Source organism: Sciurus vulgaris (genome assembly GCF_902686455.1).
Source record: "Sciurus vulgaris genome assembly, chromosome: 14".
Classification (NCBI taxonomy): domain Eukaryota; kingdom Metazoa; phylum Chordata; class Mammalia; order Rodentia; family Sciuridae; genus Sciurus; species Sciurus vulgaris.
Genome location: NC_136475.1, coordinates 36795550 through 36816934, shown reverse-complemented (window position 1 = coordinate 36816934; position 21385 = coordinate 36795550). Strand labels below are relative to the sequence as shown.

Here is a 21385-nt window from a genome sequence, read left to right as displayed (position 1 = left end):
GAAACAAATGCATTAAACTCACACTATTTTTATTATTCTTTTATGTTGTGAATAAACTTATTTTATATGACTAAAAAATACAGATAAATGAATTTGACCTCTTGGACCACAAAACTATTTTTTGAATATATTTGGCATTTAGGAATGAATATTTTTCTTAAATAAAATTGCAGATTCTTTTTCTTTCTTAAACTGAAAATTCTGAGTTGTATGAATTCCATTCTATCTGATGGTTAAGCTACTTTAATAATGACCATCAATGATTTTGTAAATTGATACACTATCAGGTAACACCTAGAAGCATTAAACGGTTTGTGCCTATTATATAACTAGTAAGGACAAGTACTCTTGTATGTACACAGGATAAATACATGTACAAATCAATAAAGAAAAAGAAAAAAGTTGACAGAGGCTCAGAACGTTCAATTCATAGAAGAAAGTTCTTATTACTGATGAATATACGATAAGATGTTTTACTTCACTAGTAATTACAAAACTAACACAAACAATGAGATATTTCATACATATTGGTATAGGCAAATAAATTACAAAGGAGACCCCTCCAACTGCACATTTTGGTGAACGCTTTAACAAAATCTAGTAAAATGAAGCTTCCATTCCCAGATGGCGAATGAGGACATTATCCAGGGCATTGCCAAATATTAACTTCTACAGAGATGCTGATTAAGTACACTGAGCAACCCTATGCTGGAGTCACAAGAATGTCTTTGTCTTTTGGTTACAGGTGTTCCTTGTTAGGTTATATATTCTAGAATTAAAAAGAAGAAAATTATATAATATTTGAGAATGATAACAACTGCTTTTACAGAGTCCTGTCAACAGGCTACAAACCAGCCTTATTCTGAATCATCCAACTCCGGGGGAACCATTGTGAGATACTCACTCCAGATGCATGAGCAGTGATCTCTGGGACAAAATGAACCAAGGCATGCAAACTGGGGTCAGCTACTATAGTAAAGTCTTAAGGTCAAAACTCAAGTGAGAAAAGCAAACTGAATAGAGATGAACATTTGTGGGAATTTTAAAAATACACAAATCGTCTTGTGCATATAAGTATTTCTATGTGTTCTCACATGTATTGAAATGTTGTACCACCTTACATATAGTGTATATTTTTGAGTGGGAAAGGAAGGCCATCTATTATTTTACTCTTTGTTCTTTTTGTATCTTTGAATCTTTTTTCATAATTCAAATATTTAAAAAGAAATGTTATTCTCAAAGCTGTATGTTTCCTTGTAGGACAGGGCTCTGAAAAAAAAGTCCTTTTTATGGTCCAAACAGAGTAGAATAGTATTAAGTAGGGAAGTCCCTCAGAAAGTGTGACTGTGGTAAAGTGCTCAGTATTCACCTTCATAAATGTCATTTAGAAAGCTGAGTCAGGTAACCCCCAATGCTCAGACCCTGACCCCCACGAACATATTTCTGCCCACATGATGAGCTTTCTGGAGTCTGAAGGGGCAAGAATGAGGTGTGCCACTTCTGTTTTCCTTTTGCAAGGTCACTCTGAAGAAGAAATGGGAGGAAGAAAAGCTGTAGGTGACCATCTATTTTGCTCCAGCCACCTCCAGGCCTGATTCTGTTCTCAAGGGAGAGAGGAGGAAGGTAACACCTAAAGGGACCCTTTTCATGAGGAGCTCTGAAATGCCAGGTCTGGATGAGCACATTCTATTTCATCAGCACAGAGCCCAGCACCTCTTGTAAGATGGTAGTGACAACTAGGTGTCAGTGACCTGGCACTGTTGGAGGAGACAGAGATAAGCCATTTAATGAAGACACTGGAACAGAAATACCATCAATTTTTCATGGAAAAAAATAAACAGAAGAGAAAGAACATCTTTCTCTGTGGTCTAGTCCTAAGCACATTCAAAGCTTATTTATTTAGGACCTGGTCCTTTGTTGTTGCTCTTAGCCCACATAGCTTTTCTCTCTACTTTGTTCCCCTCGCTCCTGGTTTAATTTTATCCTGTTTTCTTTATAAGAGTGATGGGTCAGAAAAAACAAGAGTTAACAGAACAATGATCCATCTTGGTAAAACCTAAGGCATTAGTTTAACTATGAATTCTTCTAACATATTATAGTATCTGAAAAATTACATGCTCCCAAATTTTTCTGAGATTGAAACAAGTCTAGACTACTTCAAATATGATGCTGCTTCTGCTTTTTACTAGTTAGGACAAAACATAGCATTGCTTTTGTGATTTGTATGTTATATCTAAAGAGAGTTTCTGATATAGGTATATATAAATAGACTTTTTTCTCTACTCTCTGACTTGCATCCAAAAATGTGGGCAAAACTTTGTCATTATTTATTGAAAATACTGAATTGCTCTTAACATCTTTTGTCCTGGAAGTGTGATCAAAGTTGGAAATAAACTTTTAAATTCTGGCTATACTTTTGTATGCAGACTGCACAGTAGGCCACAAAATGATGGCATTCCAGGAGTAATGAAATCAGAGTTAAGTGTGCATACAAAAATCAAGGTCACATCATTCCAGTGTTGATGGAGAACCTAAACCATAGGTGAGGAAGTTCTGAAAGGAATCCTCTTGAGAGACTTCAGAGGTGAAGTTTCAGAGCACAGGGTGAGTTAATCAAATGAATGAGAAGTAGGGCTAAAGTGCAAATAGGACCACTGCCAGGGAAAAATTCAAGGTTAACTAGAGGTAGTGGAGATGAACTCCCCACCAATCCTACTGTCTCTGAGAAACTGTCTGAAAAGCCCATGCTCCAACTTTAAACATTCCAATGATCCCCTGTAAGGTAGAGGGAACTCTAAACTCTCTTTCATAAGATACAGGCACAAATAAGGATCTGACACCTATAGTTCATGTCCCTCCTGCCTGTCTTACCTCCTATTTCTCCATATACTCAAGTCTTCCAATTAGACTGAATTATACCTCTGTCTCCAAATATGACGTGAAGACAAAACCATACCAACATGCCTATGAACAATTTTCTCTCATATTCTTTGATTGAATGGACATCTTTTCAACCCTCAGTCTTCAATTTAGAATTAACTGCCATTGTGAAGCCATCTTCAATCCCCTGACACCTCAGAGCATATACTTTTCCTTAATTTTATAACATCCTAATTACACACACACACACACATATACACACACACAGAGACACTATTATGGTACTTAGTACATTAAATTAAGATTGTTGGCATTTCTGTATGTCAACTGTTTTGCATATGAGTCACTCTTAGGCAAAGCCCACGTCTCCTTCTTCCTTTACATCTGAAATCTTTGTTATGCTTTTGGCACAGAGAATCTAACCACTTGGAAGAGAAAGATGAGAAGTAAAAGAATGGGACAGAGGAAAGAATTCTTTTGTCATCAAGTTTTTCAGGGATAAAATGAGAAGTGTCACATTTCACATTTTTTTTCTCCTTTTCTGCCCATCACTCAATCCTTTTCCTTTATTTCCAGTAGGCAAATTCTTTGAAAAGTATTCTTTGAAAAGGACTTGGAAGTACAACCATATGATTCACCACTGAAAAAACAGGTCTTGTGGGACATAATGAAATAAACCGAAAACAGCACACGGGAAGTGGTGAACTTGAAAACTAGGAAGTTGGTACAATTCATCTTGAAAATTGAGCTTCCTTAGTTTTATACCCTTGTTTCTCCTCTGCAGGACCATATCACCCTTGGGCATTGTTTATAAGGAATTTACTATGAACCGTACCTTTAATATAAAATTATATGAACTCACTCCTAAAACTTCCCTTTGTGTCTTAACTGTCAAGAAGGCTACACTAGACATTGTTTCCTCATGAACTTACCAGGTCCACAGGGAAAAGAATTTTGATTAAGTTAAAACTTGGGCTAGAAATATAGTTCAGTGGTAGAACAACTAGCATGTGTGAGGTACTGGGTTCAATCTCACACAAAAAAAAAAAAGAAAAGAAAAGAAAAAAAAAAAGGACACAAACCCTGTTTTCAAATAAAATACTCTTTCTAATAAACCCCCCAGTTTAATCTAATATTCTTGTGAAGCTATTTTCCTTCTATCTCAAACTTATACCACTGTAATTATTTATGATAGCCAATCAAATTTAAATCTTGAGTAAAGCATCCTCAAATGCTTTTTAAACATGAGGCAATGTAGAACTAAAACTTAAGCACTCTGTCAAAATTTAAATCTTCCTCTGTCTAGACCAGTGATACACTGGCTTTGTTCCCTCCTGATAAGGCTTCATCAGGTTGGATGAGGTTGAACATTGGAATCCATTAGGGCAAAAGTAGCCCAACTCAGTCTGCTCCTTATTCCCTCATGATGATTTGTCAACTACTTTTCCCTCTCCTGATAACTGCCACCACCGAGCCAGCCAGTCCTAGCTCTTCCAACCTGTGTGCATCCTTGGGTATTCTTTCATCATTGTCAGTCATCTCTTCTCTCTGCGGGAGTTCCTAAAGGCTACTATTTTCATAAATTCATGTTTGGAAAATTATAATGTACATTTTCAACATCAAAATCAAATTCAAGTTCCAGAAGGCCATACATAACCCATGAGCTGAATTGTTTGATAAAAGATGAAAAAGACTGCTTAGAAAAAGGAGAAGAAGAAAAAAAAAAAAAAAACAGCAACTCTAAATTCCATTCACGATAACCACCCTAAGAGAATCAGGGAGCATCCATCTGCTCTTGTCTAGACACAAATTCCTTTCCCCAAGGAAAGAAACTGCTTGCTTGGAAGGTTTTCTTATAGTTTAAAATAAGCATCTCAAAAATAATCACAAACGGTTTATAACTTAAGAGGAAAGATGGCACATTTAATTCTGAAACTTCAGAAATGAATAAAGAATTGAGTGTGATGCCTTATTTAGCTTACAGTGTTTGTCAGAACCTTGCTTGATAAATACAGTTTAATTTGGCATCAGTGAGGTCTAAATACTTAGATTGCATTAAGATGTAGTAAAAACACTTGCTAAGAATTCCTTACACATGATTTTAAAGATTCTGATTTTGTTCATTAAGTATATAATTTTTACAAGGGAAAAAAAATCCCTCAAAATAAAGCACTTGGTCATTTTGTTTTACTTATATTAATAAGTATATTTGACCTTCAACTCCAATCAAGGCTGGAGGAAATGAAAAGGCAGGCTTAGATATAAAGGGGTTAAAATTTAATTAATAATCCAAATACATAACACAGGTAGTAAGGTATACACATAATAGATTTGTTAGGGGACCAAGAAATGCAAATGGCGGGAACACAGGGTTAAGGGAATAATTCTAAAAAATGGGCCCACTGTGCTGACCCCCACATGCTTTCTTTCCCATGAAGCAATTTACCTGTAGCCCTGATGGGCTTAAGGGGACAGGATATGTCACATTCCTCAGCAAAATACCTTTTATCTACAGGAGAAATTCAAACCTGCAATAATGTTGATAAGAAGAACCTAAGTTAGTCTAAAGGGGGATACTTTTGTGACACTTTTCACAAACCAGATCCCAAAACTCAGAGAGATAAGGATAATTCCTCCTAACTATAAAATCTGAAGAATTTATGGTTAAGAATCCAATTAGAACTGTTCAGCATGAGCCAAGGTGACCTAGAGTTGTCATGGTAGTGGAAATTTGTAAGTCTGATGTTATCCTGCTGTCAGTCAAAAGTGAAGAGGTAGATCTGGGTGGGATCCCAATAAAACTGGGGTACAGGAGAGGCATGCTGTCCCTCTCCTCTCTAAGAGAACTCACTCTCTCCCTTGAGAGTGCCCCCTTTTCCTTTTCCTATCCCTTCTAATTAACTCATGCCTATGACTCAGAGCAACATGTCTGAAAATGTCTGAAATCCTTCTGACTTGATTGCAAGATTTGGGGTTTGAAGTGGGGGTGGTTCTACATGCTGCCTCAGTTTCCTGGAAATCCTCAGTCCTGGAACAGATTAACTACAGGAAAACAAATACATGCATTAAAATAGGCAATAAATAAACAAATGGACAAATGCAGAGTTTGAAACATAAAGCAGTGTATATGGCAAGAGCCCAATGAATGTCACACATAATGAGGCTAATGGGGGTAAAGGAGTGGGAGTAGGAATTTGTTAAGATGCAGCTTTTACGGGGTAGTTAGAGAAAGGACTTCACTGGTAAGGAAGAAATTAGTTAATGTTAAAGGACAAACCCAGGAGGGAAGTCATCTCAGGGTCACTTTGACCATAATAAATAGAACCTCTCTGATTCTTATGTCCATCAGTTATTTCTGGTTATCCAGCTACATTCAGAGCTTTGCATCCATTATAAAAACAGTTTCTGGGTCAGACGCCATTGCTGAGCCCACCCACCCCCACACACTGAGGTCCGACAACATCACTGAGCCCACCCTCCACCCCCTGCGCCCCCACCCTGAGATCAGATGCCTGTGCTGAGTCCCCAACCCACCCCCACTCAGAGGACAGAGGCTGGTAGCTGAGCCTGCCCACCTTACCCCCTACTGCTGAGGGACACTGTACCTGTCTCCGTGCTGACTCAGGACACCCTTGCTGGGGCTCCCCAGCTCCTTTGGAGGCTGGTGCAGGCATCTTGAATTATTCTTGAGGGCCTGGCCATCATCATTGGAAGGGTGGCTCCCTTCCTGAGACACCTACAGGAGACTGGAGGCTCTTTAACAGGTACCTCTATTTACTCACTTACATCCTACACCCTTCCCCATCCTCTGGTTCACAACTAGAAATACTGTAAATAGTAATCGAACTGATCCTGTTCATTACAATAATGTTAAAGTCTTTATAGGGGCTATCTGGCTCAGGGCTACATTTTCTCTGTATTGGGTGCTACTGGTATTGATTTCCCCTTCAAAGGAGAGGTAGTGGAAAACTGCAGGGTCATAATAAGCCTGCAAGGGGAGAACTTCAGTATCACTGATCTTCACTGCTAGAGGGGAATATATAGAAACGATATGGAAAAACAGGGGAAGAAAGTGTCCCTAACAAACCAAGATGCTATTGGGATAGAATCCAATGACAGCATGGTAGTAGAAATGACAGAAAGAGTTTAGAATCTGCATGATTAAAATGATCTGTGAAGCAAAAGACGAGATAAGAGAGCAAATGCAAGCAATGCATGACCATTCCAGTAAACAGTTAAAAGAGCAAATGCAAGAAGCAAAAGAACACTTCAATAAAGAGATAGAGAATCTGAGAAAAAAAAAAGAAAGAAATACTTGAAGAAAGAAATGATAAACCAAATTAAAAACTCATAGAAAGCAATACCAATAGAATACATCTCATGGAAGACAGATCTCAGACAATGAAAACAAAATATTTAACCATGAAAATAAAGTTGAACAAACTGAGAAGATGTTAAGAAGTCATGAACAGAATGTCCAAGAATTATGAGATATCATGAAAAGACTGAATTTAAGAATTACTGGGATTGAGGAAGGCACAGAGATACAAACCAAAGGCATGAACAACCTGTTCAACAAATAATATCAGAAAATTTCCCAAACCTGAAAAATGAAATGGAAAATCAAATACAAGAGACTTACAGAACACCAGGTGCACAAAATTATAACAGATCCACACCAAGACACATTATAATGAAAATACCTCACTTACAAAATAAAAATAGAATTTTAAAGGCTGCGAGAGAAAAGCATCAGATTACATATAAGGGGAAATCAATACAGAAAACAGCAGATTTCTCAGCCCAGACTCTAAAAGCAAGAAGGGCCTGGAACAATATATTTCAAGCTCTGAAAGAACACAGATGCCAACCAAGAATCCTATACCCAGCAAAACTAACCTTCAGATTTGATGATGAGATAAAATCTTTCCACAATAAACAAAAGTTAACAGAATTTACAAATAGAAAGCCTGCCCTACAGGACATTCTCAGCAAAATATTTCATGAGGAGGAAGTGAAGAGCAACAATACAAGTCAGCAAAGGGAGGAACTACCCTAAAGGAAAAGTCAATCAAAGGAGAAACCAAGTCAAGTTAAAAGCCAAAAATAAGCCAAAATGACTAGGAATACAAATCATATCACATTAATAACCCTGAATGTCAATGGCCTAACTCAATAATCAAAAGACATAGACTGGCAGATTGGATTAAAAAGAAGGACCCAACAATATGCTGCCTTCAAGTGACTTATCTCATAGAAGAAGACATCCACAGACTAAAGGTGAAAGGATAGGAAAAAACATACTATGAACATGGACCCAGTAAAAAAGCAGGGGTCTCCATCCTCATATCAGATAAAGTGGACTCAAACCTAAGTTAGTCAGAAGGGTAAAAAAAGGACTTTTCATACTGCTTAAGGGAAGAATAAAACACTAAGATATAACAACTTTAAATATTTATGCCCCAAACAATGGAGCATCTATGTATATCAAACAAACCCTTCTCAATTTTAAGAATCAAATAGACCAAAACATATTAATAGTGGGGGACTTTAATACACCGCTCTCACCACTGGATAGATCCTCCAAACAAAAACTGAACAAAGAAACTATAGAACTAAATATTACAATCAATGTTATAGACTTAATGGATATCTACAGAGTATTACATCCATCATTGAGCAAATATACTTTCTTCTCAGCAGCTCATGGATCTTTCTCCAAAATAGACCATATGCTATGCCACAAAGAAGCCATTAGCAAATACAGAAAAATAGAAATCCTACCCTGTATCCTATCAGACCATAATGGAATGTAATGAGAAATGAATGATAAAATAACAAACAAAAACTACTCATACACCTGGAGACTAAATAATATGCTATTGAATGCTGCAATGATAACAGAAGACATCAGGGAAGAAATAAAAAAATTCTTAGAGGTAAATGAGAACAATGACACAACATATCAAAATCTCTGGCACACTATGAAAGCATTACTAAGAAGAAAGTTCATTGCATTGAGCTCATACATTAAAAACAAAAAGTCAACAACTAAGTGACTTAACATTACATCTCAAAGCCCTAGAAAAAGAACAGATCAACATGAAAAATAGTAGAAGACAGGAAATAATTAAAATCAGAACTGAAATCAATGAAATTGAAACAAGAGAAATGATTCAAAAAAATTGACAAAACGAAAAGTTGGTTCTTTGAAAAAATAAACAAAATTGATAAATCCCTAGAAGAGGAGAGAGAAAACTCAAATTACTAGAATTCATGATGAAAAAGGAAAGATCACGACAGATAACATTGAAATATATAACATAATTAGAAGCTACTTTGAAAATCTATACTCCAAAAAAATAGAAAATACTGAAGACATTGACAAATTTTTAAAGACATATGATCTTCCCAAATTGAATCGGAAGATGTACACAATCTAAACAGATCAATTTCAAGCACCAAAATAGAAGAAGTCATCAAAAGTCTACCAACCAAGAAAAGCCCAGGACTAGATGGATTCTCAACCAAATTCTACAAGACCTTTAAAGAAGAACTGATACCAATACTCCTCAAAGTATTCCAGGAAATAGAAAAGGAGGGAACGCTTCCAAATTCATTCTATGAAACTAGTATCACTCTGATACCAAAACCAGACAAAGACACATCAGGGAAAGAAAATTTTAAACCAATATCCCTGATGAACATAGATGCAAAAATCCTTAACAAAATACTGGCAAATCGCATACAAAAATATATTTAAAATATAGTGCACCATGATCAAGTGAGGTTTATCCCAGGGATGCAAGGTTGGTTCAACAGCCAGAAATCAATAAATGTAATTCATCACATCAGTAGACTTAACGTTAAGAATCACATGATTATTTCAATAGATGCTGAGAAAGCATTTGATAAAATACAGCAACACTTCATGCTTAAAACACTGGAAAAAATAGGAATAGTAGAAATATACCTCAAAATTGTAAAAGCTATCTATACTAAGCCCATGGCCAACATCATTCTTAATGGAGAGAAACTGAAAGCATTCCCTCTAAAAACTGAAACAAGACAGGAATGCCCTCTTTCACTTCTATTCAACATTGTCCTTGAAACACTTGCCAGAGCAATTAGACAGACCAAAGAAATTAAAGGGATAGAAATAGAAAAAGAAGAACTAAAGCTGTCACTATTTGCTGATGACATGATACTACATTTAGAAGATCCAAAAAACTCCACTAGAAAACTTCTAGAACTAATAAATGAATTCAGCAAAGTAGCAGGATATAAAATCAGTATGCATAAATTTAATGCATTTCTAGTCATAAAGTGATGAATCCTCTGAAAGAGAAATTAGGAAAACCACTTCATTCATAGTAGCCTCAAAAAAAAAAATAAAATACTTGGAAATTAATTTAACAAAAGAGGTGAAAGACCTCTACAATGGAAACTACAGAACATTAAAGAAAGAAATTGAAGAAAACCTTCGAAGATGGAAAGATCTCCCATTTCTTGGATAGGCAGAATTAACATTGTCAAAATGGCCATTCTACCAAAGGCAATATACAGATTCAATGCAATTCCAATTAAAATCCCAATGACATTCCTCCTAGAAATAGAGAAAGCAATCATGAACTTCATCTGGAAGAACAAGAGAACTCCAATATCGAAAACAATTCTGAGTAGAAAAAGTGAAACAGGAGGTATCACAATACCAGACATTAAATTATACTACAGAGCAATAGTAACAAAAACAGCATGGTATTGGCACCAAAATGGACAGACAGACCAATGGTACAGGATAGAAGAAACAGAGACAAAACCACATAACTACAGTCTCCTCATACTAGACAAAGGAGCCAAAAACATACAATGGAAAAAAGATAGTTTGTTCAACAAATGGTGCTGGGAAAAGTGGAAATCCATATGCCGTAAGATAAAATTAAACCTCTATCTCTCACTATGCACAAAACTCAACTCAAAATGGATCAAAAACATAGGAATTAGACCAGAGACCCTGCACCTAATAGATGACAAAGTAGGCCTGAATCTTCATCATGTTTGCTTAGGATCAGATGTCCTCAACAAAACTCCCAAAGCACAAGAAATCAAAGCAATAATTAATAAATGGAATGGACTCAAACTAAAAAACTTTTTCTCAGCAAAGGATACAATCAAGAATGAGAAGAGAGAGCCTACAGAATGGGAGAAAATCTTTTCCACATGCACTTCAGATAGAGCACTTATCTCCAAAATTTATAAAGAACTTACAAAACTTTACATCAAAAATACAAAGAACCCAATCAATAAATGGGCTAAGGAACTAGACAGATACTTTACAGAAGAAGACACACAGACAATTAATAAATATATGAAAAAGTGTTCAACATCTCTAGTAATTAGAGAAATGCAAATTAAAACAATTCTAAGATTTCATCTTACTCCAATTAGAATGGCTATTATCAAGAACACAAACAATAATAGAAGTTGGCATGGATGTGGGGGAAAAGGCACACTTTTACGTTGCTGGTGAAGTTGCAAATTGGTGCAGCCACTCTGGAAAGTAGTGTGGAGAATCCTCAGAAAAGTTGGAATGGACTTGCCTTTTGATCCAGTTATCCCACTCTTCGGTTTATTCCCAAATGACTTAAAATTAGCATACTACAGTAACGCAGCCACATCAATGTTTAAAGGAGCTCAGTTCATAATAGCTAGATTGTGGAACCAACCTAGATGCCCTTCAACAGATGAATGGATAAAGAAACTGTTATATAAATACACAATGGAATATTATTCAGCCATAAAGAAGAATAATATTATGGAATTTGCAAATAAATGGATGGAATTGGAGAATATCATGCTAAGTGAAATAAGCCAATCCCAAAAAAAACCAAAGGTCAAATGTTTTCCCTGATAAGTGGAGAATGATATATAATGGGGGTGGGGAGGGAGAGAAGAATGGGGGAACTTTAGATTATGTAGAAGGAAATAAGGGGGGGTATAAAAATGGTGGAATAAAACAGACATCATTACTCTATGTACATGTATGATTACACAAACGGTATAAATCTACATCATGCACAACCATAGAAATGAAATGATGTACTCCATTTGTGTACAATGAATCAAAATGCAGTCTGTAAAAAACTAAAAGATAAATTAAAAAAAAAATTTCTGGAGTACTCCAGTGACATACTACATGTACTTTCAAACAAGTGCCTGTCAGTATATTCTTCACCCCTCAAACCTGAGCACCCATCATTGATATGGCATCCTCCCCTCTGTAGAGAAGCTGGGTGATGGGGCTCCATACTACCTCAGTTTGTGCACAGTGCATCCTGGCCTCCAATGCCAGTAGACACCACCCCTGACCCTGCTGGACATGATATACAGGGTCCACTTCTCTACTACCACCACCATGGATGTTGGTCGCTGGTTCCCTTGAAGACACAAAGTAGCACCACATCTTGTGCAGTTCCCAGGGTCCTAAACCATACTATGATACATGTAGGTATACAGATTTATGTCCTACCTTTTGTTTTTTTTTTTTTTTTGGACAATGGACCTTCTTTATTCTACTATGTGGCCCCAAATTTATGATACATAAATGTGTAATTGTGAACCTTCCTACCCCATCTGTACTTCATATTACAGATTTCATTACCAGGTTAAAATTGAGTATCTTCCTTTCTCTTCTTAAGTTCTATTTTTTAGGGTGATTCTTCAGACCCTGTGCCACATGAGTTGGACATGTCCGAATTATCACAGAACACGTCATTTACAAACAAGCCCATGTAGAAAAATTAGTTTTCTGTTTCTGAATGGTTAGGGATGTCTAAACAAAAATACTGGTGACCTGATCCAAAGTACAACTCAACAGTAGCTCTAAGATAAATATCCTGGAAGGTTTATAGTTTTATTTATTTCCTCCAAGATGTTTGTTTACATTTCAAAGGGGGATAAAACCAAGAACAATATACTTCTTTCCCAAGAGTTGTGACAATCTAGGACCTTTGCTGAATGGAATATGGTTATAGTAAAAGGCAAATATTTCTTTCTGCCCTCGGGAGGGAATGGGGCAACTGAAGACCATTTGTAATATAACTTCCAAGTCCATAACCTTGTGTTTCTTTTTCTATAATGCAGACTCCTCAGTATGTGCAGAAAACATCATTACACTGTCCTGAGAGGGAGAACGGACTGTGGGGAACTGTCATGAGTAACAAGTTTATGCTCTGAGCCAGAAACTTCACATGAGTTTTTTAGAACAAAGCAAATAAATATAGACATTTAAAAACCTTATCAGTCAGTTCTCTGTGATGTATAGATTATATAGGTTTCAGTCATATAGAAAAGCATTGGGACAAACTACACATTGCCTTTTAAGGGATATTAAGTGGTTGAAATTTCCTTCTCATTTCTTCTATATTTCTGACTTCGCACCACCATGAACTTCAAAGCCACCAACAGGTGCATCATGTCCTCCATATCACCATCATTTTGACCTTTCGGAAAGAAATAAAATACTTTACACCAAGAGTAAGGATTAAATTAAAGCACATTTAAAATATATTAGAATGTCTAGGCTGAGCAAGCTCAGTCATTACAGCTTCTGTAGAAGTTCATTACTATCATAATCTAATTTCAAGGTCAGCCATAGAGAAGTGACTTCGACTGGAACAGTTCTTCCTATCAATAATACCTAACTTTGTCTTCCTAGTAAGTTGCCCCTACCACCTTGTTCTAACATTGATAATATTTCCCTCCTCACATTCCTTCCCTCAATCCAGCCACAAGGATAAGGCAGGTCGCCCAAATCTGTACAATCATAAAATGCTACCCCACTGAGTTCAAATGCAGGAAGCACACACCAAATGGCCAATCAGATTGCTTCCCTTTGATATGTAGAAAGTGCTTCCATTTATAAATCTTTCCATTTATCTAGGAATCTTGAGTTGTGAGCCTGAAGCTGCCAATGAACATAGTCTCTACTAAAAAAAGTACAATATCCCAATGTTTTGTGTTCATTTAATCAATGTATATATAGTAAATGCTAATTGTATGATAAAACCCTCCTAGGCTGTAGGTTCATACAGAAGCACCTGCCTCTAAGAACTGAACCTGGTTATAAGCACAGCCTTTTACACTGAAGGGAAATAAGTCAAAAGACAGAGTTTTCTGTTGTTTCCAACTGAGATTTGAGTTAGTATTAAAGGATAAGTTCAATAAACAGATGTTGAGAAGGAAGAGGAGGAGGAAATTAAGAACATTATAGGGAGGATAGTGAGAGCTGTGTGGATGTGTTCTGATACAACAGTGAAGCACCCATCCAGATGGAGCAGAGGGTTTATATACAGGATTCACAGGCACTGAGTTCCTATGTAGTGTGGAGGTCAGGAACAGCAACACACATACATACTCTAATATTAATAATATTGACCATCCTTGAGTGATAAAACATCAGGCAATACAGCAAACTGTGTCCCAGAGGGACTAACTATTTTGTTTAAGGCGAAAGTTAATTGGCAGGCTACCGTAGGTTCATTCTACTGCATTGAAACTGAGCCAAAGGTAACCTTTGATACTATTTCCAGTTTGGGCACTTTCTATTTGCTGGTCCTCTTACATTTCCTATGCAAACAATAGGGAAATGAGGTCAAGAATCTCCTTTCACTCTTATTAAAGTTTAGGTTCCAGACCATGGAAGTAAAATTTGTACTATTGATTTGGCCCGTGTATTCTTCAAAATAAGGGAATTTTAACCTCTTCATCCAGAGTGATCAATAGCAGAATACTTGTTTCAAAATGTTTTCCTTCTAAATTTCTCCTTTTTTGGTCTATTATCCCTTCTAAAGAAGAAATGTCTGGCAGAGTCTCAAAGTACTCACAACCCAACAACAATCACATTGCCACAAATCTGTAGCTATCAAATTTAGAAAAATGACATTTTAATATAATCCATTCAGCAAAGAATGAACAATTCTATGGATATCTAGATATGATGTCACTAGTATATTTTTCACCCCCCACCCCACAGCCTTCTGCAGCAACCTGACTTTGCAAATGAGATCTCTGAAGATGAGTCTGGTCAAGCATGTACTTACTACCAAGCTGTTGGCAATTTGTTATAATTCAGGTTTTATTGAAGAGCCCATCAAATATGCTATGTAAGTATTTAATGGGTCTGCTGTAGATCCATTTTATTGCATTTTTCAACTGCTACATTGGTTTCCTAAGAAATAAATAGGTAAATTTTTACATGATGCTGTCCTATAATTTTAGTATACTAGTAATACACAAAATTATTTTCTTAAATTTAACTTAGCATTCATATCAATACAAAAAAAAGCATTCTTAAGTCAAACACTGTCTTTACTGAGGAAGGAAAATAATTCATGGAAAATAAACCACAGATGGTTTTGTCACTCTTTGGGTACCTCTCAATTTCATAGCCACTCATGGAAAGCCATTAGATCATAGAGTAGGAGTCCTTCTTCAATGACCCACCCCTGCAGTCACTCATATGCCTTAACAGGGGTTGACTGGTATTGGTGAACACCTTCTGCAGCAATATCTGGTTTAGCTAAGCATGCTGCCCTTTAATAACTACTTCTCTGTACCACATTCCTATAACATGCCCTTTGTTACTCTGTGTCTACAGTACACAGGCTCCATTTTGCCCTACTCAAACTTTTCTCTATTTGAGGATATTTCTTTACCTTAGGGCAGTGATTCACAGTAGTTATTGCCACCACCACCACCACCCCATCCCCTGCCCCACCGCCACCAGGAATCTGGCAATGCCTAGAGATAATTTTTGTTATCATAATTTAGTGTGGGGAAGGCAACAGATGGTCCACCTAGTGGGTGGAGGCAGAATCTAAGCATCCTACAATGCACAGGAAAGTACAGTCCTCTAACCTCCCAGAAAGAATTGCTCACACCAAAGTGTCAATAGCACAGAGGTTAAAAACTTTCAACTAAAGGCCTTAAATCTAATAACTCAGGTTTAAATAGACAAAAAGAAGAAACACTGACAATACCTAGTAGGTATGTCAGGACAGGAAAAAAACAAAACCAAACAAGACACCCAAAACCATATAACAATTTGCTTTCTTTTTTCCCATCCTTCTCCTTGCCTCCTCTTTCTTGCCTACTAGCCCTCTGTTCTCCCTGCCAAATTAAATGTACTCTCAGGACATTTGCTAAGTTTATACAGAAAAGTGATCAAATGCAATATGGCTCTAAGAATTTTTTTAAAATAAAATATTAACCTAAAGACAGAAATTTGGCATCAGTAATATGTACAGGAGTTTTTATTTTGAGGCTATATGTCTCCTTAGCATAGACACTAACATTAGAACTAATCCAAGAAACCTTGTGTCACCATAATCAACTGATCCTATGGTCTTCCTTAAAGTCCATGTCCCTGATCTGTGCAAGCTTATTCACCAGCAATTCTAACTATTAATTCGAGCAATTAGTTGGTTAACACTAATGTTTTTGTTTCCATTTCTGGGACAATCTCTCTACTTACTTATAAAGAAACAATATATTCCTCTTTTTGCAATGAAGTATAATCGGAGAAAGAGGTGAAGAATTTATATGTCTTCATATATTCTTGTTCTGAGCCCATTAACATCTACTTTTCCTATCTTTATCATTTCTACTACAGTTTCGTATAAACATCTACTTCAATCTCTTCTATCTGGTTATTTTCCAAGTTACCTTCAAAAGAGCCTAAAAAGTAGATTCTAAATACCTCACTCATTCACTCTATTCTCTTAGGAATGGAATGCAGATATCAAATTAAGGAGAATTCCTTGGAAATTTTTCCCAAATGCTCAATCATTCCAAGGAAGAGTTGGGATAAGAATGTTAAATGGTTTGCCAATGAACAAGAGTTAAGTCTTGGTTAGTGCCAACAACCCAGAAGGAATTGGTTGTCTCACTGATGATTTTTTAAAATAAAATCAACCAGAAGATTATTACCCTTCTAGACTTTAGGTGAAAAGTATGTCAAAAGTTCAATCAACTAAGCAATTGCCCTTTCTTTTCAATAGATTTTGATCTCATGAACACCACTCCTTTTACTAAAGTAACCCAAGATACAATAAGAAAAGAACACTAAAATGTCTTATGAATAATGCCTGAATTCTCTGGGCACCAAGTCACATGTGAATCGGCAATTCGCTCTGTATTTTTCATTTACCACAATTCTTCCTATCAGTCATGTGCAGGCAAGAGTGAAGACTTGTGTTTCCATGTCTTCTATCTTTCTCTCATACTCTTTATTCAGGGTCAGCATAAAGCAAGTAATACTGTATTTTGGACCACACCAAGCTGAGACTTTGTAAAAGGACAAAGTTGGAGAGTCAGCAGGCAAGAACCACAAAAATGTAACAAGACCTCCTGTTAAGGGTCAAAAAAAAAAATCTCTAAATTGAAGAGTAAAATACCTGCTTCTGATATTTCCAAGTGTGTTATTAGTCAGTTTTTTGTTGCTATGACCAAAATACCTGACAAAAACCTCTCAGAGAAGGAAAAGTTGATTTTGGTTTATGGTTTAAGAGGTTCAAACTATGGTTGGCTGACTCTATTGCTCTGGCCCAAGTTGAGGCAGAACATCACGTTGGAAAGACATGGCAGATGAAAGCTGCTCAGCTCATGGCAGCCGGGAAGCAGAAAGAGAGAGATCAAGGAGGCAGAGACAATATAATAAAGGACACATCCCCAGTGACCAACATTCACTAGCCATGCCCCACCTGCCTACAGATAGCAATCCATTCACATTATTGATCCACCCAATGGATTAATCCACTGATTTGGTCACAACTCTCATAATCTAATCATCTCACCTCAGAACATTCCTTCATCTACACAAGAGCTTTTTGGGGCACACCTCATATACAAAATATAACACTATCTGAAGAAGGAAATATTGTATGGCTTGCTTGTGTTGCTCTACTGAATGTAAATAGCAAGCCTAGTTGGAAAAAACACTACTGAATCTCAGCTAATTGAAATGCAGAGATATCTTATTATTATCATTATTACCTTAAATTCTAAGTCTGCAAGAATTCTCAAGGGCAACAATTTCTACATGTGCTCATTTTTATGATATTAGACTCTCATTTTTTATTTCAGAAAAAAATGAGTTGATTTTACCTTGCTGTTTCCAGGCTAACAAATATCTAAATAAGTCTTTAAATAACATTTTCCCTATAGAAAGAAACATCTCTCTACTAACAGGTATTATCATGCAGAACTTGGAACACTGCTCCATGTGACCTTTCAGTGACATCTATGTTTAAAAAGCTTAGTGATGTCCGAAGTTCATGTGCAAACCCAAGAGGGCTCCCCTTGGGGCATGAGGGCAGAAGCCCTTCTGTCCGTACTTACCACCCAATTCATGACCCACTCACAACTCTATCCAACGTACATTTAAGTTCTCCTTTTCTACCCTCTAATTTTCTGTTTTGGGAACATCCTGTCGATTCTCATCCCTGACCCCACACACATAAACAAAGGTACTAGGCAGAACAGACTTCTAAAGCCAAGAGACTTTAGTCAAGAACAAAAACTAAAGAGAAAAAGAAAAGCTGCCAGTCTTCTGACATTCTTCAAGTTGTAGATTGTTTGGTCAGCTGAGTGGAAATGAGTTGTTTTTCCATCCCAGTGCACCTGAGCACTGTGACAGGCTCCCCTGAGTAACTGTGCCTTACCGCAGTAGTTAGTCCCCAGTGGGCACACACCCTTGAGGAGGACATGTCAGGGAGTGTGCTGACAGGCCAGTCCTCTTCAGCAGCCACCACCTCCTTTCTTGGAGCATGTCCTAGTCGTGCACAATCTATGCTACTTCCCACCCACTGTCCAGAGTTTCTCCTTAAGGCTCTGTCCTCTCAAGAAAGAGATGGTTTTCAAGTTCAAGATGATAACTTTCAGTCACATCCGAACTCTTTTCTAGCCTTGTAATCTCCTTCCAGTCTGTTAACGAATCCAAACCTCTGTTTGCTCATCTATAATTGGAAATAATCAAAGTTTCTCTGCCTACTTCATAAAGTCCTTGTGAGAATCAAATGAGGTGACATATGAAAACTATAAAATGACATACACATAAAATGTAATAAACTGCTATTGGCTTAAGTTATTCAAATTCAAATTCGAGAAAGAAGAACACTCCAGTTCTCTATCCCTTCCGTGACATGTGCAATTTAGAAACATAAAGGCCTATAAAAATAATGCAACAGATTTATTCAGATATGGAAATTAATCATGGCATTAACATTCTGGCCAGATCTAATATTCATGCTTACCTGTCTCAGAGAGTAATTTTGTAGCTTCCAGCACCTTCTCAGTGTAAACCCCAGCCTCATAGTTCTCCATTTCAGCATTGATGATGTGTATCACCCGAGCTGCCCGTCCCCGGATGGCTCCTGCAGTCCGGTCCAGAGTATCCACATCCCCCTCTTGGAGGGCTATCACACATTTGTTCACATCCTCCAAGATATGATTTTCTGTGGAGAGGGTATATACACATTTATATGACTTTATATCACTCGGACTTAATAACCAACCTAAAATTGACTCAACAACTATCATGAGTCCTCACCTTGCATATCTCAGTGCTTGCCTAGTAACACTGAAATGACACTTAAAGGACATACTTTATAACTACAATAGTTGTAAAACCTGAGCATCAGTCAGAGGGCTTGCAGCATCATATAGATTGCTCTGTGCTACTTTTGGAGTTTCTGATTCAGTAGCTCTGATGTGGGACCCAAGAAAGAGTTTCTCTGAAGTTCCCAGTGATGTTAATGCTGCTGCTGCTGCTGCTTTGGTCTGAGATTTTCATTGCTACTGATGTGAAGAATATCTCTTCCTTTGTTTCAAAGATTGAGGCTTTTTGCCCAGAAGGTCTTTTAGGAGTTGTTATGGTAGCCAACATCAAGTAATCTGACCTAGTAGAATCCTTCCTAAATTTGAACAGAGTCAATCAAAGCTTTGATTACATGTTTGTTTGATGGTTTTTTTTTTTTTTTATTATAGAAAGATTTAAAGGATGGTACAGAATAAATATCACCAAGTATTTTAAATCATGTCATATAGCAGGTATATGCATTGGGAAAATTCATTAGGTGAAGATCACAGAGTTCCCTCACAATTAAAATTCAATCCAGTCTTGTGGCTGATTGCATTGGATGACAGTCAAGGCAAGCATCTCTCTCATCTCTTGTCACTGCCCAACGAAGACAATATGCAGAAGAAGGGTGGCTTCATTCTCTACTGGCACAGAAAAAACACCCCATCTCACAGTTTAACAAGTGGGCAATGTTTTATCTACCATGTCTAACATAGATTTGTAATTATGTCCTTTGAACAGCACAATTCTAAAAAATGTTTAAAAAGTCATTGCTCTGCTGGGCGTGGTGGCTTATGCTTATAATTCCAACAATTCCAGAGGCAGGAAAGATTGCAAGTTCTAGGTCAACCTAAGTAAATTAGTGAGACTACATCTCAAATAAAAACTAAAAATTAAAAGGGCTGGGGTGTGGTTCAGTGATAGTGTCCTGGGTTTAATCCCCAGTACCACTAAAGAAAAAAAGAAGAAGGAAGAAGGAAGAAGGAAGAAGGAAGAAGAAGAAGAAGAAGAAGAAAAGGTGTAATTTAGTGCTCTATATAAAAAAAGAAAAGAACTTTCAGCTGAAAACACACACACACACACACACACACACACACACACAGAGGACTGAACGTTTATGCCTTCCCCCAGATTCATATGTTGAAATTCTAAATATAAATTTAAATATTTCATTATTTTTCTCTTCTCATTTATATTTGAAATTAAAGAACTAGAGAATGTAGAAATCAGAGATGTATAATGGTCTGAGTGTTGCATTCATACAGTACGAGGTCTGGTATTAACAGGTAAGGACTTTGGCAGTTGAGGAGGTTATGAGGACAGAGCTCTCATGAATAGGATCAGTGCCTTTAATACAAGAGACCCCAGAGACCTCCCTCGCCCACTTCAGTCACACGAGGTTAGTGAAAAGATGTCTGTCTGTGAGGAAGCAGGCTTTCACAGGACATCTCCATCTTGGACTCTGAGCCTTCAGAACCGTGAGAAGTACGCTGTGTTGTTTATAAGCAACCTCATTTATGATTTGTTGTTATATCCATTTAAACAGACTTGGACACAAACACACATGCTTCAAGTAGATTAAAAGAACAAGTTTACCAATGGTCTTCAGTAGTATGTTAATTTTTTTAAAATTATAACTGACAAATTCAATGAATAGAAAATTAAATGAATTATTATATATCTAAGAAGTTCACAGGGCTAGTTCTGAGTTTAAAGTTCTCAAAGAAGGAGAGTCAAAGGGGACCCTGCAAACCCCAGTCTCTAATAGGAATCCCTCCTATTTTCATTAAATCCAGCACTCAGGGAATATTTGTTCCTTTAGACACTGGCTGAAAAATTGGAAAGTATAATTTTCTTTTCATAAAA

At 36.9% G+C, this 21385-nt stretch overlaps 1 protein-coding gene across 4 annotated transcripts in view; it reads right to left on the bottom strand.

The window, feature by feature from the left end:
* The window catches only part of CTNNA2 (catenin alpha 2), a 1097968-nt gene that overhangs the window by 71346 nt on the left and 1005237 nt on the right, over positions 1 to 21385 (bottom strand). For all 4 annotated transcript variants that reach the window (XM_079111126.1, XM_079111127.1, XM_079111124.1 and 1 more), the window contains exon 12: positions 19194 to 19394. In XM_079111126.1, the coding sequence (XP_078967252.1) occupies positions 19194 to 19394 (201 nt within the window). The remainder of the gene's footprint in view (positions 1 to 19193; positions 19395 to 21385) is intronic.